Below are 23,075 nucleotides of genomic sequence, written 5' to 3'. Positions count from 1 at the left end.
TATGTAATGTAATGTAGCAGTTGTTAAAGGAAAACTGTCTCTATGGTATTGTAAAGGTGATGTAGTGTGTGCCCGGTGGGTTAATTGTGTTAACCTTCTCTCTCTCTCTCACTTTTAACATCATCGCATTATTTTAAAACAAGTAATGTGTCTTAGTCACTATTCAGCTAGTTTCATAGTGTTTCATTGTCCCTCAATACTCTTGTATAAGCAGCTGACAATATTTGGCATATTTCAAATTGTTGTTAGACAATGGCAGTACATGTACATGTACATGTATGTGCATCTGTGTGATGTCTCTTTTTGTTTATCAAGACATGCAGTGTAGAGTTTGTGTACATGTACATGTATTATGCATGGACTGTGAAATGGATGGATTTATGTTGTTTTGAACTTTTAACTCTCTCTCTCTCTCTCTCTCTCTTCCCCCCTCTCTCTCTCTCTCTTCCCCCCCTCTCTCTCCCTCTCCCCCCTCTCTCTCCCCCTCTCCCTCTCCCCCCCTCTCTCTCCCTCTCCCCTCCTCTCTCTCTCTCTCTCTCTCCCTTTCATTTTGTTCCTTCTCTCCATCTACAAAGTTTTCTCTAAAAGGTAAGTCTTCCATTATGTATATATTCCAGGATATTATTACTATTCACACTATACCAAATCTACTCTACTATATAGTAAAAAGGAGAAGAAAAAGACTGACACTACTAGCAAGCAGGCTACTGATGTCTCCAGCCCAGCTGTCACTGTTACTGTAAGAAAAAGGAAATACTTCAATATGGAAATATACACTCATCTTGTTATTTATTGTTAACATAGCTTCCTACTGTATTTTCACATGTACATGTACACGTATATATATATTCATGGATATAAATATTTAGGTTTAAGTACAGGTATCAAGTGTATTATGTGTCATAATGCCACCGGCAATGTGACCTCCTTTAATACGCCTGCATGAATAGTTGCTATGTATACAATTATTATGATATTGTGTTACAGTATACCCACATTATATATTCACTTATCATTTTACATTTTCTCTCTCTCTCTCTCTGTCTCTGTCTGTCTGTCTGTCTCTCTTTCTCTCACTCTCTCTCTGTCTCTCTGTCTCTCTGTCTCTGTCTCTCTCTGTCTCTGTCTGTCTGTCTGTCTCCCTCCCCCTCTCCCTCCCTCTCTCTCTCTCTTCCTCTCTCTTTCTCTCTGTCTCTCTATCTCTCCCCCTCCCTCCCTCCCTCTCCCTCCCTCTCTAGGCTGGTGAAGGGCTATATAGGAAGCTAGCTATGCATCAAACCAACATAATGCAAGAACTGGAGACAATAGCTAGTCAGTTTAGTACATGTACATTATATACTGTAAATTTACATGTACATGTACATACAGTGCTTCAAATAATGATAGAAATATTGTACATATACATGTATCCTTTGAACTTACCAACATGTGCTTGTATGTACATGTACATATACATATATGTACCTTATATTTTCTCTCTCTTGCTCTCTTCCCAATGTACATGTACATTTTATATTTCCCTTAAGTGTTCCCGCTTTTATTTTGCTCTCCCTCCCTCTCTCCTTCTCTCTCCCTCCCCAGATTCTCTTGATAAAGTCTTTGCTGATGACAAGCAGCCTAACTATAGCGACGTCATTACGAGACTTCTTCAACAGCTGGACTCGGCAGTGTCTACTACACAAAAATGTCTAACAAAAGATATTTATGAGAAGAATTCTAGGTACATCTCTCTCTCTCTCTCTCTCTCTCTCTCTCTCTCCCTCTCTCTCTCTCCCTTCCTTGTCATACGTGACTCATTTGCTGAGCTGTCATGTCTAGAAGTTGTTTTCACTTGATTTTAGGAATAATGAAACATCAAAACACTCACAGTGTCTCTTCACACACACACACACAATGATACTAAAAATAGCAACAGTTATACATATCCCTTTCACATTATAATATAATCGAATGCGTCAAGTACAACAGTATGTATGCTCACAGTGCATGTGTAGTCGGTGTAGTGTGAAGAGATTAAGTGAAGCAAGACTAGTCTACACATAATAAAACACTTTCTAATAAGCAGAGGATCAAAGAAGGGGACACTCAGACAGTGTGACATATGAAGTGATAGACTTTGTGAAGGAGGGAGGGTAGGAGGGAGAGAGAGAGGGGGAGGGAGAGGGAGAGAGAGAGAGGGAGGAGAGAGGGAGGAGAGAGGGAGAGAGGGAGAGAGGGAGAGGGAGGAGAGAGGGAGAGAGAGAGGGGGAGAGAGAGAGGGGGAGAGAGAGAGGGGGAGAGAGAGGGGGAGAGAGGGGGAGAGAGAGAGAGAGAGAGCTAGTCTATTACTAAAATCCACATTGCATTATTACCATATGTTGTTTTGGTCTTCTTGAACAAATGATAAATATTTATGCTTTCCTTCTGCATACTTTAATATCGTAAACATACACCCATTTTCACATACACATGTACTCTGTTGACAAGTTTGTTATACATACATTGTACATGGACATATAGCTTCAGTTTACTTTATAAAGTATTGTTTTAGTTATGATACACTTTTAGTTAGTAATGAATAATCATCTTTTCTCATTTTCATTATATACATTGTATACATGCATGAAAGCAAATCTCTTTGTAAATTTTTAGAATATTTTATGTATACTGCACATGTGCACATTTAATTATGATATTTAATTATTTTTTAGTTTAAAGTCTAAAATGGATACCTATCAAAATGAGGTTCATGCTAACGTGGCCTTGCTAGTGAAATGGGCCGATTTCTCCAGTCGTGATCCACGATACAGCATGAACAGGGAATATGTCTTTGACTGTGTGACGAGATTTAAGGATGGACTAAATGTAAGTACAAGTATATAATGTACCTACTCTTTTATTTTTCTCTCTCTCTCTCTCTCTCTCTCTCTCTCTCCTCCACCTCTCTCTCTCTCTCCAGTCTATAGTGAGATTAGTAGCTGAGAATGTGATAGGAGTAACCAATGCTAGTAATACACCAAGCAGAGTCACTGCAAGAAGGTAATCATCACATGACAATCACATGACAATCACATGACAGTCACATGACAATCACATGACAGTCACATGTACATTAAGTGTATTCATGCAGTTCATATGTACACGTACATGTACCACGTCTCAATCAAGTTTTCTTCCAGTTACATTTTGATTTATATTTGTGATGGTTTGGCTCCTTTTTCTTTAATGATTTTTGTTACCGTAGATCAGGAAATTAGTGTGATACAAAATTTTTGTGTTTTAAAAATGTGCTGTGATTAATTTTTTACTAAATAAAACTGTGTCGTGCATTATTGAATGTGGCATGTAATTTATATGAGTGATCTAATTTTTTGCGAAATTCTAATTTAGTAAAATTTAAATCACAGTAAAAATTTCCAGATAGACGGTAATTTGTACATTTTAATCCTGTCCTAAATTCACTAAAATGATTAGTAAATGCAATTAAAAGTGAACTTAAAGCGTACATGTACATGTACCTAATCATATTACATGTTTATTGCATGTTTTATACATGTACATGTATAATCACATGACAGTCACATGTACATGTATAATCACATGACAGTCACATGTACATGTATAATCACATGACAGTCACATGTACATGTATAATCACATGACAGTCACATGTACATATACCTCGTAGGTCGTCTGTTGGTGATACAGTTCTTCATAAAACAGGCAATGAGTTTCTTAATGGTTCTGCGACACTACCCCACCATCATCAAGATGCTCCCATCAGCTCCACCTCTCTCTCTACTCCTGGCGTACCGACGAGATCTCAGAGCGTTAAGCCGAGGCTTAACATGAGTCGTGATTCTCTTAACTCTGATTCGTCTGATTCCGACGTGATGCTGAACAGACGATCGGACAGCGCTGATAGACATGAAGTAAGTACATGTACATGTACAATGTACATGTATGGCAGGTGTATTAGATATAGATTGTGTATTGTTATGTATTAAATGGTTTAATAATATGTACATGGTGTACATTTACATGGAAACTATGATCATTGTTAGATGTAGAAATAAATTTTGGGAGACCAATCTTACTAAAAGAGAGATTTAAGGACCCCCTAGGGCTAAATATATGAGACCGAAAGCTAAAAGTGGGAGATTTTAGGAGACTTAGACCAAATATGGGGGACCAAAAGTCTTCTAAACTCCCTCTAGATCTACATGTACACGTACTTGTACTTGTAATAGCCGATGTACATGTACATATACAATGTATATGTACATGTACTTCATAATATTGGATTTGATTTTTTACTTTAATTTTTTTCTGTTTTATTTTCTTTTCTAGGAATTGGCTCACTATGCCACTCCTCCCCCTCCATCATCCCATCGTCCGTCTGTTCCCGTCGTTGCCCACGACAACGGTCACTGGGGACCAACCCGTAAGACAAGCTCACCTGGCCAGGGTGAGATAATGAATTAATTTGATTATTAATTAATTTAATTATTAATTAGCAGTGATTGAGTAATTACGTTATTCATGATTGTGATAATAAATTACTTTTATTTTAATATTTTTTCATTTTTTCTAGTTCCGACTGATCGGGCATTAAATGGAGATACCGGCGAGAAGCCTCCACCCATCCCGGTCAAGAAGAGACGTCAGCAACAGCAATACCTTCAGCAGCAGTCGTACTCACCTCAAGTCTCTCCCTCTCACCATTCTTATCACCAGCACTCGTGAGTCACATGACCTTGTGTCACATGACTTTGTATCACATGACCTCGTGTCACATGACTTTACATTTACATGTATGTATATTTTTAGTTATTCTTCACCTGTCACTACTTATACTCCACCTGCTCTTTTGGTAAGTTGGTACATTTAGTCTTTCTTCTTGCATATTGTTAACAATCTTATTTTATTGTCCCTGTACTATAGTACAGGGACTTTTGCCGAATGTCATGAAAATTGAAAAGGAGAGAATTCTCCATTTTTATAATTTTTCCTAATATATATACATGTTTTTATGTTTTGTAGAAAGTTTGAGTTGATTCCGATCAAAATTGGATTTTTTATGAATTTTATAATGTACACGTGTACATGTACAGCTGTGCTTGTGCTTCACAAAGCTCTTCTGATTTCTCTCTCTCATTTTACAGAAAAGTCCCCGTAAGGGAGAATACGATGACATTCCTCCTCCTCTCCCCTCCAAGAAAGGACCAAGAGCCTCAATGACTGCCGGACTGATAGCCACGCCCACGCTACCTCATTCTCATCCGATGGGAGGTTCCCTTGATGCCCCTCCCCCTCCGCTAAGAATAGACTCCATTGCTGGTCTCCGCTCTAAACTTGAGACTCAGCAAGGGATGGGCGGAGTTCCTGGGGGCGTGGCTTCGACACTTCCCAACAAACCTCCTAGAGTAGACTCGGCATCTGTGAGTGTTAATAAATAATTAATTATAAATTATTATTATTATTATTATTATTATTATTATTATTATTATTATTATTTAGTATTAATTATTGATAGATTTAATTTATTTAATTCATTTTTAGGGTAGTGGCCCTCCTACTCCACAGCACAGCAGTTTATTGAAACTCATTGACCAATACAATAAGACCATTCACGTACAACCCACCGGTGAGGCTCCGCCCATCCCTCCGAAGAAGAGAACAGGTACGTACATGTACATGTACAAATGTACATGTTGTTTATTTGTGTAAGATTTTGGCCGAGTTGCTAAAAATAGCTCACTATGCCAACTGTGCTATTTTTAGCAACAAGATCATCGACATGTACATGTACAATTTAAATTTGATTTTAATTTTAAAATTAATTATACATGTGCATACAGCTAGTACATACTGTACATGATCACATACATCATGATTGACATTTTATTACATCTCTTTCTCTCTCTCCCTCCCTCCCTCCCTCCCTCCCTCTCTCCCTCCCTCCCTCCCTCCCTCCCTCCCTCCCCCTCCCTCCCTCTCTCTCTCTCTCTCTCTTTCTCTCTTCTAGTTTTGATGTACAATCAGTTGTTCCATTCTCAAGACTACACCTTTGACGACAGTCTCATTCCTTCGCTAAACATTCCCGACATGGTGGCCCCTCCCCCTTTACCGCCTAAGAAGAGACGAAGAAGAGTTAGGAAAGAGAGAGGGAGAGAGAGAGAGGGAGGGAGGGAGAGAGAGGGGGGGGAGGGAGGGAGAGAGAGAGGAGAATTATCGTATAGCTAGAAAATTTGGAATGTCAAAAATTTGGGAAATTGACTATTAAAGAAGTTGAGATTATAAAGAGATTTGGAGGTTAAAATTTTGCCAAATGAACCTCAATTTGCCAAATTCACCAAAATTTTACTCCACCAAATTCTCTAGCTATAGACCAATGCATATAAATTCATTAATCAAATTAAAGCTGGTAATTGAATGACTGTATATAGATATAAACATAGCTATTCACCAAAAATTATTTCCTCCAAAGAAATTACCTGCCATAAAGCTTTATGTGTATACATATCATAAAAGGCGTTGGCTGTAAACCTAATTAAGTTACTTGTGTATGTACCCAGTGCACGTTTGTATTTTTTATGTTTTCATTTGTTTTTGTTTATTTGCATGTACATGTATTTGTGTTACATTTGTAGGTCGTCGAACCGGTCAAACAGGATAGCACAACCAGAACTGCCTCGACTGTGATCAATGTAAGTTATTTATTTTTATTTATTTGTTTGTTTATTTATTTGTTTATTTATTTATTTGTTTGTTTATTTATTTATTTATTTATTATTATTTTTAGGGATCTCCTCTTCATAGTAGTGTTAAACATAATGGTGACGACTCAGCGTAAGCTATTATATTACGATTATCAATATTATTCTATTTTTTATTATGCTTTTAAAATTGATACATGTTCACGTCAAATTTTCTACACAAATGTACATGTACATGTAGCATTGTAAAATGTGTAATAATTGAAAGGTATATGTATTAATTTTTCATGGATCTCTGTTTCAAACATTTACTATCTTGCCCCCCCCCCCAAATTCACTCATCTTCAGACCCTATTTTTTTCTAATATTAGGGATGAACTGGACCCAGCGGAAGAGAAGATTGATTACCTCAAGCTGGAGGAAGCCACTCCTTATCTTATATTTGAGCAGGGGGATGGAGGGTGCACTTTAAAAGGAGGAGAGATTGAAGCACTCATTGCTTATGCTGCGTCTACCAGCAGCTCAGGTAAAATTTCTAAACGTACATAAACGTACATATTTTGTAATAAAATTTAAGTGTTTTTAATCAATTTTTTGCTATTTTTGTATTGTTTCTGACACTCGTAACTTTAAAAGTAGCTGTCAGAATCAGCTCAAACTTGCTACATAGCATAAGTACATCAATATGTATCAGAAAATGTAATAAAAATTGTGGGTGATTTCGGAGCCATTTGTTGGAAAAAAAACCATGGGCTATAGCCTTGGGTATTTTTCAAAATTTTGGCATTTTCTTAAAATGGCCATAACTTGAAAATTTTAAGTCAGAATCAGCTCAAACTTTCTACGCAGCATAAGTACATCAATACGTATCAGAAAATGTAATAAAAATTGTGGGTGATTTCTGAGCCATTTTTTGGAAAAAACCATGGGCTATAGCCTTGGGTATTTTTCAAAATTTTGGCATTTTCTTAAAATGGCCGTAACTTGAAAAATTGAAGTCGGAATCAGCTCAAACTTTCTACACAGCATAAGTACATCAATATGCATCGGAAAATGTAATAAAAATTGTGGGTGATTTTGGAGCCATTTTTTGGAAAAAAAACCATGGGCTATAGTCCAAGCTTTTTTTCCAAAAATGTATATTTCTGTCTCTAGTACATATGTACTTTGTAATGTACTCTTCAACTTCTCTCTCTCTGTCTCTCTCTCTCTCTCTCTCAACAGTTAAGCAATACACTGAGGCCTTTCTCTCCACATTCTATACTTTCATCACTCCCGATCAGCTCATATCTAAATTGCTGTATCGTCTCGAATACTTTTACAACCAGGGAAACTTGGCAGTGTGGCAGGCAACAACAAGTCTCCTTGTCAGAATTCTCAGCAGTCAAGCGTAAGTTTTAACATCTACATGTACATGTGCATGTATCAATCTGGTCACGGCAAACAAAAATGACGGTTTGCTCATGGGACAAAGTTATGAGCTTTCTAACAGCGAAAGAACATAGAGATACTGTCTAAAGTCTTTTTTGGAAGCATTAGAAGGTAGAGAGAACCTTCATAAATCGTAATAAGAACCCAGCTGTACTTGCAAGGTGGTGAAAACAATTATAGGAATATTTTTACACTGTTACACTTGTTAATTATGAAATTTTTATTATTTATTTTTTTATGCAGTGTAGCGCTGATAAAAGAGGCGGAGATTACGTTAATTGAGTTCATTCATATGATGCTTAAAGACGGGAACTTGAAATTTGGGCAGCTGGTAAGAAATGCCCTCGTCGAGAAGTTGAATCAGAAAGCGCCGGAATTTATACCACTATCATTCGCCATGTGTCGGAAATCAGGGTAAGATGATGGAATGAAAAACTTCAAGAATTAAATTATTTTTAAGGATTGAAATTAGATTTTTTTATGTTAATTTTTTTAGTCGTCCTGCTAGTATCAATGATTTTGATGCGTCAGAGGTTGCTAAGCAACTGACGATACTTGATGCTGACTACTTTTACAAAATTGACGTTTCTGAGATGCTCTACTGGGCCAAGGAGCACAATGAAGAGAAGTGCCCAAGACTGACTCTTTTCACCATGCACTTTAATAATGTGTCACAATGGTGAGAGAGAGGGGGAGGGAGGGGAGAGAGAAGGGGAAAGAGAGAGAGAGGGAGAGAGGGAGGGAGAGAGAGAGGGGGAGGGAGAGAGAGACAGAGAGAGAGAGAGAGAGAGAGAGAGAGAGAGAGAGAGAGAGAGAGAGAGAGAGAGAGAATGTGTACAATATACAAATGTAGTACATGCATTCAGCATTCATACCATTACTTAGAAAAAATAGGGGAATGGGGAACGATGGAAAGATTAAAGAAAGAGATCGGGAGAGAGGATAAAATAATTACAGTATATACATGTGTATGTACATGTACATATACATTAAAGGTATATGTACATGTACACATACATTAAAGGTGCATGTACATGTACACATACATTAAAGGTGCATGTACATGTACATGTAGGGTAGGGTTCAAGCTATTTTGGTGTCAGGGGTCAAAGTTTGTTGGCAGCTATACTAGTGTTAAAATGAGTTAATGTGTCAAACCATTTGTAGAGAGGCAGCGTTAAAGAGAGAAATAACTAGTCAGAATAACAATAACACAGATCATGCAATGAAACTGGACACCATGTACTGTACACATCCAGGACTTTTATTAATGTTCAGCTGCTATTAGCATTGTTAATACATGTACATGTATTATTTATTCATTTTATTTTATTTTATTTTATTTTCACTAGGACTAAGAGTAGACTATTGGAGAAGGATCTGGAATGGAAAAAGAGAGAAAAGCTTATGGTATACTTTATCAGTGTAATGAAGGTAAACCAGAAAGTACAACTTCATTTCATGACCTTAAATCTCTCCTCTATAGTCATTAAGAGAATTCGGTAACTTCAATGCTTATCTAGCAATACTTTCGGCAATCGAGAGTGCACCTGTTTCACGACTTGATTGGTCAGAAAAAATATTAAAAGTAATTAATCCAAGACTGAATCTGTTATTATTATAATTAATTTATGAAGCCTAATGTGTATTTAATTTATAAAGCCTAGTATATTGTATTCTATATTGATTATTAATGCATTTCTGATTTATAAAGGCTGTTATTGTATTCTATTATTATTCTTAATTATTTTTAATTTATAAAACCTATTATTATTATATTTTATTTTAGACTTTAGAGGAGCCAAGGGCGTTAATTGATTCCCGGGGCTCATTCAAGAACTATCGTCAAGCGTTCTCACAGACCAAACCGCCCTGCATACCATACATGTAAGAGATTGTGATGAATGTAAATTTAACTTGACCACAAGTGGGTTTCTTTTGTCGGGTCAAACTTTGGGAAAATACAACTTTACAGAAAGACCACCCCCTCCTACTTTATGCATTTTTGTGTTCAATTTCTCTTTTTGTAACTAAAAAGAGAATAGAAAGAACAAAAGTTTGATCAAACAAAAGAAGTCCACTACCTGTATTACTGCATGTTATTCATTTATTTCTTTGCAGTGGTCTCTACTTGCAAGATTTGACATTCCTTGAGGAGCAGCCGAGTAAGCTGGAAGACGGTGTGAGCGTCAACTTTAGTAAGAGATGGAAGCAGTTTAGATCAGTTGATCACATCAGATTCTCACAGACAAAGTAAATTTGAACATGGACACTTGTTGCATGTAGCTGGTGTAGTGGCATGTAGATTTAATTGTACATCAACTATTACTGAAATATAGAACAAAACCAAAGAATTACTTAAAACATAACAACACTCAGAAGTCCAAATAGAGAAATTAAAAATTATGCATGTGTACAAGATAAGCATTGATCTAGAATATAATAGACTAAGTCAAACACTATCTACATACAGTGAAACCTGCTATTGTGGACACCTCTAAAATAAGGACACCTCTATAATGAGGAGGGGTAGTATCAGTCCCAATACAATATGAATGTGTATTAATGAACCTCTGAAATAAGGACACCTCTATAATAAGGACAGTTTTATTTGGTCCCAAGGTGTCCGGAATAGACAGGTTTGACTGTAGTTGAGAAAACAGGAAAATTAAAACTACATGTAATCTAACTATATCAAAGTATAAATACACTGATGATAGTTTATGGTATACACTGTATCACCTCTCTCTCCCTCTTTCTTTCTTTTTCAGGCAATATGGTCAGGATTTTCATCCTGATCCTAATATTATGGGTGTATTCAACAACTTTGCTGATGTGGAGACAGATGAGGTAAGCTATCTACTTTTTGCAAGCTAGAAGTATAGATATTTCACATGCTACATGTCATTCTTACAATTTTGCAAGTTTGCAAGTGTTAAATTTCACATGTACAGTACATGTACATTGTATAGTCAAACCTTCTATTGTGGACACTCTAAAATAAGGACACCTCTATAATGAGGACAGGTAGTATCAGTCCCAATACAATAGTAATGTGTATTAATGAACCTCTGAAATAAGGACAGGTTCATAATCAGGAGCTAGGGTATTATTGGGTACCAAGGTGTCCGGAATAGACAGGTAGTATCAGTCCCAATACAAGTGTGTATTAATGAACCTCTGAAATAAGGACAGGTTTATAATCAGGAGCTAGGGTATTATTGGGTCCCAAGGTGTCCGGAATAGACAGGTTTGACTGTATACATGTACATTTGATATTGATTCATAATGCACAATTGTACATGTACTTATTTTCTTATGCAGTCATTGTGGGATAGATCTACTGACATTAAACCAAGCAATAGACAAAAGAGCTCCACTCAAAGTAGCAGTGCCAATAATTAAGGATCAGGGTAGACCAGAAAATAAAAAAATAATAAACATTTTATATTTTTAAAAGCGGAAAGTTGCAGGCGCTCGCGAAAGAGAACATCCGGTATATATTATGTCATAAAGTTTTAATTAATTTATTTTATACCGAGTTCTTCCTTTATTTTTTTCTTAATCACATCTCTCTGTTACTTTATTATCCGTAATTATGTGTTATATTATAAATTATTTTTGTCTTCTCTCTCTCTCTTCCATAATTAATCTCCTTATTTTTTATACAAGTATAATGTAAAACTGTTATTATTATTATTATTATTATTATTATTATTATGAGTGACTTAATTGTTTGTGTGTGTATTTATTATCATTATTAACATGTTATTGTTGCTATTTTGCTTTATAGAATGCACATAGCAACTACAATTCTTATAAAATGAAGTATATATATTACATAAATGAAATCATAGAGATAATAGAGTAAATGTCCCTCCTACTGCTTCAAGACAGTTTGGATTCAAACAACTCAGGACTACATTTACTCTAATATCTATGATAAAATGAAGTATAATCTTATATGTAGTGTATATAAGGAAACATTAAGAAGTAAAAAATGATTTTCTTTTATTTCCACCAAAAACTGACTGAGAAGCTTACAGTCAGTGACCTCACGTAATGCCAGTGTTTTGGTGGGATGTATAATACATCGCCAGCTGTCAAATGACACTCAAGCGGTGTAGCTTTTGAAAAGAGAGGGAAAGTATTTAGATCAGGGAATTCTGCATCCACCTGCAGGGGATTTAAAAAATTACATCCAATACATTATAAGTGGTTGAAATTATTGTGTAGTATATAGTTATATTAGCAGTTTCTTTGCCAATTAGTGTGATGTTTAGTAGCTAACTTTGCTAGTGTTAGTTAATAGGGTTTCATGTGGATATAGTAATGGAGTGTCTTCAGGAGAATAAAGTTTTATATATTTCTCCCCAATGACCTTAGAAGAAGAAGAATTAAGATAAAATCAAAAATTTTTCAAAAAATATTTCCTGAACTTGAGCTAGTAGGTTATGCTGCGGGTCAAAGTGTAGAGGAGAAATCGTTCCTTTGGGGCCAAACCAAGCATTAATGGAGACATCATCAGATGAAGCAGCATCTGAAGGAGCACTCTCATTAAGACTCAGACAGCAGTAATCTGGTATACATATGTCCTTTCTTAGCTCTGGTATCTAATGTATAGAAAAAGAGAGAAAAAGTATGCTCAAATTAATTATTATTTTATCTAATACTAGCATACATGCAGCCTGTCACATGCATAATACATCAATACTATAATAGTATCAGATCAGTACTTGGTCAAATAGCTGATGCTGAGCAAGATATCCTTTAGCTTTTTCTCCCTGTGGAAAGTTGATTAATAATGTCACATCATACACTGATTTTTCTTACTTCTTTCTCTTCACTTTCAAGGAGAATGAATTTGTCAATGAAGTCTCCTATACTCATTAGGTCTTGCTTCCAGTTTTCATCAGTGTATCTCAATCCTACCTCAATAGGGACTGTCCTGGCTCCAGCAACACTCTTAATGTAGTCAATGCTATAGGAATTGAAACTAAAAAGATCAGTATCTAGTCCAGCAATTATCATAAGGCTTTTGTGAAGTATTATTATTTAGTATAAATCATCAGGGGTATTGCATGTATGCATACACCCTTTCAAAAATTGTTTAAAGACATCTAATCCTCATAATTGCTTGTTGCACTTCAGGCTGTGACTTTTAAAGCAGCCAGTTTGAATAGTTCATAGTGGGTCTCACTTTTTACATTTTTGTGGTCTTCACACAATAGTATGAATCTCATTATAGCTACACTATATGCACTGGTATTATTAAATGCATGGACAAAATTTGTTATATTTCATACCTCCATTGCCTGTTTGACATAGCAGGCCAGTGGTTTATACAGCCTTTAATCAGTACAGGTTTCTCTTTCTTCATATAGTCCTCTTTAAAATGCAACAGGGAAGGAGGTGAATGGAGGACTTCAACACTAGTATTGATGACATCAGCAGGATACAGCTCTGCATTTTTAAGTTTCTTCGTAGGAAGAGAGCTAATCTTTTCATCAAATTCAGGTTGTCCTTTTCTCTTATAGTTAGTTTCTCTTATAACAGTGCTCACAGCACTGCCCCATCTTTGTAAAGAGTCATTCAGCACTGGTGCACCTAACAGAAGGCCCCTATCAATGGCCTCCATTGCATTGCTGTATCTCTCTTCCTTACAATACACCATGGCATCCAAAATTGCAGTATATGCATATAGTCTCCTGTAAGAGATGGGGAGGTCCTTCCAGTGCATTGCGTGAAGTTGTTCCCAGGACCAATCCATTGCTACTTGAATCCAGCCATGTGAGCTGTTGTAGTCTCCTGTTTTTATATTCTCAATACTCCTCCGTAGGGCAGTCAAGAAGCTAGATTTTGCAGGTGTATTTAACTCGTTTAGTGTCTCCTGGACCTCCTTTAATAGAGTCCCATTGAGCAAAAGTAAAGATAGCTCTTCCACTAGTTGTTCCATGCTTAAAGGGGCGGGGCTTGTAAAGGGTGGGGCTTGGCTGGGCGTGGCTAAACACGTGGTGACATAAGACTTGAAAATGAAGAGGCTGCCAGTTGATGAAGATTTGACTCCTGAAGATGCAGTAATGGACGAGAAGGCGATGGCTAGAAGGCAGCTTTGGGGCAGTGTGGCCATGTTTGCAGCCATCGTGGTGTCACTGAGAGTTGGTAAGGAATTAAATAGCATCATTTAGATGTCTCACTATTAATTCTTTTAACCATCTTTAGGTCCTTATTTATGGAGGTTTTTGACTAGTTGATTATAAAGATTTAATATTATGATTTAAATCAATGTAAATCATTTATAATAGTAATAATTCTGCTCGGTAATAGTTAAATAATAGTTATTAAAAACGGGGTGTGATCATATTCCAGTCGAGATTAGATCGTATTTTTTCACTTATTTTGTGTCTTGACAACAACAATGACTGAAGAGAAAAGAGAATGGTTAAAATGATTAAATTAATTTATGATTATTTACCTATTATTATTAATAAAATGATTCCGACGATTCCTCCAAGAATAAGTTTTAACTATAATATGAGAGAGTGAGAATGACTTGGGATGTTCTTCACTTTATGTATCAGTAACTGACATACCTTGCAGTTCTTCCACCACATCTTTCTTTCCAAGCGTCTTGAACTCACTCTGAATTGTGACGCACTCTCAGCCAGCTCTCCTGCGAGAAGAGAAGCGTGACATCATATATTATGAGTTATGGGCATAATGATAAAAAAATCCCTGCACTATAATGTGCATGGTTTTTTCCAAAAAATGGCTCCGAAATCACCCCCAATTTTTATTACATTTTCTGATACATATTGATGTACTTATGCTGTGTAGAAAATTTGAGCTGATTCCGACTTCAATTTTTCTTATTAGTACTTTTATAAGTAGCATAAATACCTGATTTCTCTTCCAAGTCTTCAAGTTTGTCTCCTCTCTCCAGGACTTTGGTTATATTGTCCTTCATTGTACTTATTACACCAGTGACCTGATTCTGTACCCTAACAGAGCAAAGACAATAACATCATAAAATAATGCACAACTCAAGCTCCATTTACATGCATCATAGTTCTGCCTATGGTGGTCAGGACAACCACCTCAACAAATGAACCAACCAGTTCATCACTTAGACCAACCATCCAATTAATACTAATAACCATACATAAAGCATGATATTGTAGTCTACTAGTATGGTGGACATAAATTTAAAAGGAACAATATTAGTCTCCAACTACCTCTAATTTTATTCCAGGCAGAACCCTGACTCATGATGTACATACAAAAATGCTAAATACTCGAATGATATAAATATTACTTTAAAGAACACAGGTTGGTACATAAATAGTGTCAATACATTACATCATGTTAGTATTCAGGAATCTAATAATAGTATAATTCTTATATTTTTCATACGTGGTTGTTATCTTTGGAGACCACCCAACCCTCCTAACAATAATATTTATAATTATGAACTTTACAGTAATGAATATAGAGTAGCTCTGATAATACTGATGTGCAAGACACATATTAATACTTACTGCCGTATTTTAGGATCTTGAGCATATTGTGAGTGCGTTCTACTTGAGTGAGGCACATGAGGAGAGCTGTTAACAAAACTACAAAATATTAACATAATTTAATTATAAAAATAAACATCATTAATAATCTCTCACATTTCTTCTTCCTCTTCGTCAGAGGAGTCCAGCCCCAATAGTTGTACCTGTTACATAAAAGATGATAAAATAGCGTGGCTTTCATCTCTTACCCTGTCCTGCCCGCCTCTCTGTCCCCTTTTAAATTTAGGAGGCATTTTTGGTTGAAGACTTGGAAGTTGAAAATGTGTTACTTGTCACACCTCCTTCTAATTTTAAGCCACGCCCTCATTAATTCTTGACAACGCCTACATAAAGATGGCGGCTCGATTTTTGTCGTCTTTTTCCAGGCAGCTCCCAGTTCTGACCTTTTTCACGAAGCAGGTTAATTTTATTATTGCTTTGATGAAACAAAATTTTAATTTAGTAAATTATTTGTGTTCTATTTTTATGCCTTCCAGCTTCTGTTTTTTTTTCATCACTTTTTGTTAGTTATTTTTAATTTAGGGAGGTTGCTCATTATGTGAGGAAGCAAGAACAATTCTTGATAAATACAAGGATCAGGTATGCAGTAAATAAATTATAATTTAAAAAAAGATTATCATGAAAAATATTATTTTAAAATAATTAATTCTTTAGTTTGTATATGAAGAAGTTTGCATTGACACAAGTGAAGGAGCCAAGTGGTACGAAGCGTATAAACATGATATACCAGTGCTTCACATTAATGGCCGTTATCTGATGAAGCACAGGATAAACGAAGATAAATTACTAGAAGCTTTGTCATCAAAATAGCGAATCAGGTACTTGTGATATTGTAATAATAATTGCTATTGTAATTATATTTTAAACAATAAATTCACTGCCTTTTATATGCTATTACAACCTATCTTCACATACTCCTTTTTTAAATTAAAATCTTGAATATTTTGATTTATTAATTTGCACTATTTTAATGACAAACTATGTAATACTCTCATAGCTGTGTTTCTCATGATTTCAATTTTTTAATAGCAATCATTATAATCCAGTACCATTATTTGTACTAACTATGCATCCGTTATCTCGTAAATTGTGAACTGAAATGGAATTAAAGTTTTACTATTGGAAAGAAGGGGAATTATTCGTGTCTGCATGCAGACAGTATAAGAAATCATTGTAGAGACAGGCACACACTAACAACTCACAACCACAAGTACATATAAAAACATATACTATGATATACAGCACGAGTGTGTGTGTGTGCATGTATGTACATGTATGTCAGTTAGTAAGTTAGCCAACTAAACATATTAAAAGACGAAAAATTTTTAATGAGCATGAGAGACATATTGAATGAATGAAGTCAGACGTCGTGTGCGGCGTCCGCAATATTGGCGCCCCCCGTGGTTGGAGGGAGGGTTGGGATGGTGGGTGTGGTCGGAAGCGAAGGCCGGAACATGTTTGACGTGGCAAGGGAAAAGTGACCGGTTGAGCTGTCCCAACCGAAGACCGATCCGAATTGAGGTAGAGGAGAAGGGCCAGTAATGGGCATGGCACTCGGTGTAACTTGACTAAATGTAACTAGTGGAAGAAAGAAAATAAAGAAAAAAATGACTTATAAATCCATTATCCAAGGTACTCTGCCTTTAATAATTTAATATTAGCTCCAAAGTATTGTCATTTGTTGCCGTATAGCGGGAATTTTTGGAAGGACTAAAATTTGGCAAATTGCTAAATTTTTGTGATCGGCAAATTTAAATTTGGCAAACTTGTGGCCATGTGCCATTGAGCGTGCGTATAATGGCTCAAAATGGCAGATTTTATTTTGGCGAATGGCTGTCGAAACGCCAAATTTAATTCCCGCCAAAATTTTCCGCTATATATAAATAGGTGATTATTTGTGTCATTTCTAAGTAGCTTTGTTTAATGAAACCATTACTTGACACATTGCTACTAGTATAAAAGTGCCACATAGTACTGCTTCATAAATTTTGACAGCCGCTTAATGCATAAAATGAAATTTATGCATGCTGCATTAAATATTGTTATACCCTTCATTACCTTGAGTGAAATCTCCCTGGTACGGACTAAGTAGAGGAGAGAGTGGCGGCCATTTTGGACTCAAAAGTGGAGAATTCTGAGGATAGGAACTCGGTCCAAGAAGAGGCGAACTGGGCACTGGCCATCTTGATATTCCATTGTTGAACCAATTACCATGATAATTGAATCTAAAGGAACAAAGAGTTTTTGTGTGTCCAATCATATAGAGCATAGATCAGTGTTGATAGCTATACAGCATTTACTATTGCAATGCTTTAAATAGTTGGGAATTTCAACTATTTTGCTTAAGTAGTGATGCACACACAGACAATGGCAATTCACTGGCAATTCACTGCACTGTAGTGTAGCTTTGTAAGCAATTTGATATATAACTTATGGCATTTATAATGCATGTATTTAGTGGTTTTAAAGTTACCCTGATTGTAGCTCTGAGTCTGCAGGAGAGTCCCTAAATGCCTTTGCAAATGGGTTATTATCAATTTTTAGCTGTGTCACCTGCATGTTGATAAATTAATTATAAATATTATATAAACTGCATGTAATACTTGATCATTCTGGTAAGCTGTGACAGCATAGAAATATGCTTCTGGGAATTCTTGTACATGAACGACTTCGGATTTCTTACGGGTGATGAATTTACTGACAATGACACAAGGTATATACTTGTGCATAGAATTGAGTGCAATCTGCAAGAGAGAGGAGGGAGAGAGAGAGGAGGGGGAGGGAATAAGATAATTGTACTCTCATAATTATACACCACACCCTGCTTGGACTGCAACAAAAAAATAAAATACTTCTCAATAAACACATTAGCCTTCAATGGACTTTCATTGGTTTGAGAAATGTTTGTTTCCATTGAATGAGGTGGCAGACTAATAGCTTATTCTGTCTATACCTTAAGTATGCAACTAATAGCTCTTTTTTAGATCCTTATTATAAAATGTGTTTTACCGATGAGAATAAAAAAGCCTGTTAAAATAGGTGCAATTTTGCCTGCAAGTTTAGTTACTATTATTATTATTGCATTTACTTGGCCTTTTCTTGTGTTCTTGTTATTTGTGAGTTTCACTTTCTTGAAATGGACCTTATTGTGGAGCCAATGCTTTCCCAGTGCTGGTGAGTCTGGATGAACATGCGCTAGGAGATCATCAATGTGGCTCTCTCCTTTACCTGCGACGACCCAGCTCGTGTTGACAAACTTGTATCGCTTGTTGTCTGCCGGGTTGCAGCGGAAGGTCATGGTGTACTTCTGGTCCATTTGCAGTCCGCAGATGCTTGCACTGAAAGTTGGAAACATTCGTCTACCAAAATGATAGAAAAATAATCATTTTATATTAAAATCAATTTTTATCATTTGCTTCAATAAAGGCCCATTGTGTATAAGCTCACCTGCCGGATTTGGTGATGATCATTTCAGTAGCCACTGCAGAAAACTTGCTCCACAAGTCCATGTTGTCAAGAGTGAGTGTTATCCCACTGTGTGGAGTTGCTAGTAATGGCGAGGGACTTTCTTCTAGCTCTTCAGCCTCGGGGCTGTCTGTGCTTGTTGTGGACTGTGGATTGAGTTCTTCCTGGCCTAGAAGGCTACCCCCACCTTTGCTGCAAATCTCCAAGCTGATGGATGGATCAGCGGTCTCCATTTTGACACCTCCGAGTCTGGAGTTGTCCGGGACGTTCAAGAGGGGCAGCTCGTCATCTTCTGGCTCTTCCTTCCAGCAGCCTCTTTTTATTTCTGGCTCAAACTCCTCCGGAGCTACTTCTGTGTTCATTTTGGTTGCTTTGTGCTTTTGTTATTCGTTCCAGCAAGTAGAGAGAGAGTACACAACACCTATCAAGTTCTAATGCGCTAGAAAGTTTTGCACCTCACGAGTCGGCTTAATTTTTGTGGGCGGGGCTGGTTTTTAATTGTCTCTTTTTGTTGGTGTTTTTTTAAACAAAAATCTCTGCTTTCTCCACTACATGCAATTTAAATTTTAAAAATACAGTTCTTTTCTTTATGCCATTTGCAAAATGTTTCTCAACCTTTGCTACAGTTGCATTCACTTTTATTTCTAAGCAAGTGGTCATTGTTATGGAGGTTGTTTGTGTGAAGCTAGAAATTAATCAACAGGGGCTCCCTCATTCCTTGCATAGGTACTGCTTAGCACATCTCGCGAGGGCTCCCAAGCCTTATAATGCATTTAGGCCCGCAGATCCCGTCACTTGAGATGCAAGACACCAAAGAGTAGGCTATTTTAAACTAGTCTCGAAAAGAGCTAATTATAGACTTATTGCATTACTATTAACTGCCCCATGCCATGGCCAACACTAGTCCAGTGAGCCCAGTCGAACTACCGCGTCCTTATGATATATCTGCTGCTGTTCAGCAAGCCCTTAGTTTGAATACTGCAGGCGGAAGATCGCTGCACAGTGACCATGCAGAACTTGAAGAGCAGCCAGGAAGATCACTGGAGTGCTCTTTTCAAGGAGACTCGCTTGACGAGGAAGAAATTGAGGAGCTCCTCCCAGAACTCGGGATGCTCGGCGAGGATGTATGGACGGACGTTGCTCTTCCAGATGTGGATACCAAAGGTTCTATAACCCCAGACAACTCAGCCAACATGGAGGAACTGGAAAGGTTTTGCAAATATATAGACGGGGATGAAGAGGGACCTCAGGATCTAGTCAAAATAAAACGAGAGAAATCCAACAGCACTAATCCTCCGATAGTGACGAATAAATGTCTCGGGAGAGCTCTTCGAAAGACTCCAGGTCCTCAGGCCTCTTCACCAAACAGTAGCAACTACAGTGTGACACTAGAGAACGCGGGTCTCTGGCAGCAGTTCTCTCAGATTGGGACAGAAATGGTCATAACAAAAAACGGGAGGTAATAGAAAGCATGATTTAAAAGCATACATTGATTTGATGTTAATTTTTTTAAAACAAAATTCAAATAGTTTTTTATCAATTTTTAATATTTTAAGCTCTTTGTGTACATTTTATTATTTAACGGGTGCTTATTGATTAGGCGGATGTTCCCGGCTATATCAATCCTTATCAACAACCTCAACCCAGAAGACATTTACTCTCTATATCTCGACATTCTCCCTGCCGATGATCGGAGGTACAAGTTCATGCAAACCGATTGGGTCCCAGTAGGAAAAGTGGACAAAAAGTTTAGCTATAGGACGTACATGCATCCAGAGTCGCCAAACACTGGAGTCTTTTGGTTAGAGAAACCTGTAACGTTTAAATTTCTCAAACTGACTAACAACAAGAATACAATATACAGAGACCAAGTAAGATAGAATCCACTGCTTTTATAATAATCATACTCATTATAGTTTTGTTTTTACTATTATTTATTAAAGTGAAATTTACTTATTTTTATAAGATGACACTTTTTACAACTTATTTTTGCAGGTCATTCTCAACTCCATGCAAAAGTATATTCCTACTATACGTCTCGTTTGTGAGACTACTAGAATGTCACACACATACCAGTTTCCTGAGACAGCATTCATTGCTGTCACCGCTTACCAAAACAGCAAGGCAAGGAATTTTTTAAAATCACATTTATTTTTAAATGCTACATACCTCTTCCTTTCTCTCCCTCAGATTACGCAGTTGAAAATTGATAATAATCCTTACGCGCGAGCTTTTCGTGACTCCATCTCTTCCGATAATTCCGTAAATGAGGGCTCAAAGCGAGGCGGACATTATCGCCACTCATCTAAATCCTCTGTCTCCGTTTCATCTCACGCCCCTGTCATCAAGCATGCTTCAGCAACCGTAGTGAGCACTAGTAGGGGAAGTGCTACGAGTGTGGAGTCAGGTAGGCTATAGCTCCTACGTGTGTGGTCTTTCAATGCTTTCAAGGATAGTTTGTGCACAATTATCACTTGCTATTTGTGGATAATGCCTTCTCCCTCACTTTTCTCCATGCATACAAACACACATGTATACACGTGTGTCTTTATATTGTGAACAATCCAAATAGTAATGTACACAGAACTATAGCTATTGAGAGCTTGCTTGCTTATTAAATGGATATTTTGTTTTTTTTATAACAAAGGGTTTGAAAGCTCAAGTAGTACAGAGATATTAGGCTGGATACCAGCTGCACTGCCTAACACGATTCAGCCAATGGAGACACACTATGATTGCAATCCAGCCTTCAATTACTGGTCAGATGAGCCTTGCCTGTATACCAATTCACTTGTCTATGCACCACCACAAATGATGGACACTTTCACTGAAGCTCCTTACATTCATCAGGGGCCACCAACACAGTAAGTAGAGAAATATTAGCTACTGGAGTTCATACTATAATACATATTATCATTAATATTGTCACTGGAACAATTCACTAAAATCAAGAGTAAATAATGGGCCCATTATTTACTCTGGCTAAAATGTACAGTACTAGATCCCCTGCATATATTGGCATAATCACATTGCCCACATATGTCATCCACAAGTTTTTTAAATCGTTTATAAGATTGAACGTTTACATTGTTCCATTTACACTAATCTCTCTTCCCTTTATTAATAATGCTATAGCATGTATCTTGAGTCTCCTGATGCCACTTTGGTGAGTCCTATGGAAACCACTGGAATACCAGCACCCCATCCACAGCCTTGCTTCATTGATCCGCACTGCTTCAGTGCTCCATCCTCTCATCACCCTCTCCCTCCTCACCCACCACCTCAACTGCATCCATCGAAACCACCTTTCTCCATTAATATGAGTTTTGAAGATGACGATGATGTATTTATTTAAAAACTCTACAAATCATATATCTATCTATCTATATATACATATATATATATTATATATACTTGTCTTGTTGTTCATCATTTTTGTGTGTTGTCAGTTTTTGTTATTTTATCCCCCTCTTGTGTTACGGATCACTTACTTTCTGCAGATTATTATGAACTCAAAATTATCAAACTTTTAACCTTATTCAGTCTAACTCCTCTTTCAATTCATTATTTTCTCCTTAATAGTAATAATGATAAACTGTTTTAAACAACAAATTTTTAAATGAATTAGAATGAAGTATCGATTTTACACATCAAATACACATGACAGACTATATCTCGCATACAGTGTACATGTACTCTCATGCATACATGTACCTGTAAAATTATAAATGTGTTCCTCCCTGAGTTGTAATTAAATTCCACAGTTTGACGCATTGTAACACCATTTACCACTCCAAGCCTCAAATGAGCACAAATTAAAGTGCACAATCTGCTATGAACACTGAGCCAACTTATAAGGTAAACATGCTTACCTCATACACAAAATCATATTTTTCTGCATGTA

The 23,075-nt window shown here is 36.7% G+C and overlaps 6 protein-coding genes and 1 long non-coding RNA gene across 8 annotated transcripts in view; 4 read left to right on the top strand and 3 right to left on the bottom strand.

Annotated features, from left to right (window-relative positions):
• Positions 1-11,948, top strand: part of LOC100634860 (rap guanine nucleotide exchange factor 1-like) — a 13,122-nt gene extending 1,174 nt beyond the window's left edge. The window contains exons 3-27 of one of the 2 annotated variants that reach the window (XM_019997731.1): positions 576-588; positions 664-739; positions 1,239-1,311; positions 1,582-1,720; positions 2,691-2,844; positions 2,939-3,018; positions 3,668-3,911; positions 4,330-4,423; positions 4,574-4,721; positions 4,810-4,852; positions 5,145-5,420; positions 5,542-5,662; positions 6,008-6,132; positions 6,633-6,689; positions 6,785-6,831; positions 7,070-7,224; positions 7,923-8,088; positions 8,373-8,543; positions 8,626-8,808; positions 9,482-9,563; positions 9,616-9,717; positions 9,919-10,016; positions 10,251-10,382; positions 10,901-10,979; positions 11,454-11,948. In XM_019997731.1, the coding sequence (XP_019853290.1) occupies positions 576-588; positions 664-739; positions 1,239-1,311; positions 1,582-1,720; positions 2,691-2,844; positions 2,939-3,018; positions 3,668-3,911; positions 4,330-4,423; positions 4,574-4,721; positions 4,810-4,852; positions 5,145-5,420; positions 5,542-5,662; positions 6,008-6,132; positions 6,633-6,689; positions 6,785-6,831; positions 7,070-7,224; positions 7,923-8,088; positions 8,373-8,543; positions 8,626-8,808; positions 9,482-9,563; positions 9,616-9,717; positions 9,919-10,016; positions 10,251-10,382; positions 10,901-10,979; positions 11,454-11,534 (2,939 nt within the window). In that variant the 3' untranslated portion in view covers positions 11,535-11,948. Of the gene's footprint in view, positions 1-575; positions 589-663; positions 740-1,238; positions 1,312-1,581; positions 1,721-2,690; positions 2,845-2,938; positions 3,019-3,667; positions 3,912-4,329; positions 4,448-4,573; positions 4,722-4,809; positions 4,853-5,144; positions 5,421-5,541; positions 5,663-6,007; positions 6,133-6,632; positions 6,690-6,784; positions 6,832-7,069; positions 7,225-7,922; positions 8,089-8,372; positions 8,544-8,625; positions 8,809-9,481; positions 9,564-9,615; positions 9,718-9,918; positions 10,017-10,250; positions 10,383-10,900; positions 10,980-11,453 lie in introns of both variants that reach the window. The other variant, XM_011406239.2, reaches the window with a different exon arrangement.
• Positions 11,890-14,092, bottom strand: LOC100634736 (lysine-specific demethylase 8-like). The gene is made up of 6 exons (XM_019997734.1): positions 13,436-14,092; positions 12,963-13,110; positions 12,866-12,913; positions 12,569-12,742; positions 12,421-12,510; positions 11,890-12,305 (listed from the first exon to the last, which is right to left on the bottom strand). The coding sequence occupies exons 1-6, from the start codon at positions 14,083-14,085 to the stop codon at positions 12,141-12,143; spliced, it is 1,275 nt and encodes a 424-aa protein (XP_019853293.1). The 5' UTR covers positions 14,086-14,092; the 3' UTR covers positions 11,890-12,140.
• Positions 14,093-14,114: 22 nt separating this feature from the next.
• On the top strand, positions 14,115-14,533 carry LOC100632454 (uncharacterized). The gene is made up of 2 exons (XR_898163.1): positions 14,115-14,291; positions 14,352-14,533. It is a non-coding gene; the product is annotated as an uncharacterized LOC100632454 (long non-coding RNA).
• Positions 14,380-15,999, bottom strand: LOC100632328 (vesicle-associated membrane protein 4-like). Its single transcript, XM_003387256.3, has 7 exons — positions 15,895-15,999; positions 15,803-15,849; positions 15,668-15,745; positions 15,030-15,130; positions 14,723-14,802; positions 14,605-14,656; positions 14,380-14,551 (listed from the first exon to the last, which is right to left on the bottom strand). The coding sequence occupies exons 1-7, from the start codon at positions 15,937-15,939 to the stop codon at positions 14,520-14,522; spliced, it is 435 nt and encodes a 144-aa protein (XP_003387304.1). The 5' UTR covers positions 15,940-15,999; the 3' UTR covers positions 14,380-14,519.
• On the top strand, positions 15,991-16,851 carry LOC105313083 (glutaredoxin-like protein C5orf63 homolog). Its single transcript, XM_011406227.2, has 3 exons — positions 15,991-16,105; positions 16,229-16,285; positions 16,361-16,851. Exons 1-3 carry the CDS (start codon positions 16,040-16,042, stop codon positions 16,514-16,516), a joined length of 279 nt encoding a protein of 92 aa, XP_011404529.1. The 5' UTR covers positions 15,991-16,039; the 3' UTR covers positions 16,517-16,851.
• LOC100632202 (brachyury protein homolog A-like) lies at positions 16,808-19,635 on the bottom strand. Its single transcript, NM_001308626.1, is given in 6 exon segments — positions 16,808-17,284; positions 17,765-17,931; positions 18,180-18,259; positions 18,310-18,450; positions 18,795-19,065; positions 19,154-19,635. Coding segments are annotated over 6 exon segments (1,257 nt in total). The 5' UTR covers positions 19,534-19,635; the 3' UTR covers positions 16,808-17,066.
• Positions 19,636-19,944: 309 nt separating this feature from the next.
• LOC109582788 (T-box-containing protein TBXT-like) lies at positions 19,945-22,801 on the top strand. Its single transcript, XM_019997733.1, has 6 exons — positions 19,945-20,630; positions 20,772-21,042; positions 21,167-21,295; positions 21,362-21,578; positions 21,819-22,035; positions 22,307-22,801. The coding sequence occupies exons 1-6, from the start codon at positions 20,062-20,064 to the stop codon at positions 22,524-22,526; spliced, it is 1,623 nt and encodes a 540-aa protein (XP_019853292.1). The 5' UTR covers positions 19,945-20,061; the 3' UTR covers positions 22,527-22,801.
• The last annotated feature ends 274 nt before the right edge of the window (positions 22,802-23,075 follow it).

Source organism: Amphimedon queenslandica, unplaced genomic scaffold (genome assembly GCF_000090795.2).
Source record: "Amphimedon queenslandica unplaced genomic scaffold, v1.1 AMPQUscaffold_13355, whole genome shotgun sequence".
Classification (NCBI taxonomy): Eukaryota; Metazoa; Porifera; class Demospongiae; order Haplosclerida; family Niphatidae; genus Amphimedon; species Amphimedon queenslandica.
This window is presented reverse-complemented; position numbering and strand designations above follow the sequence as displayed.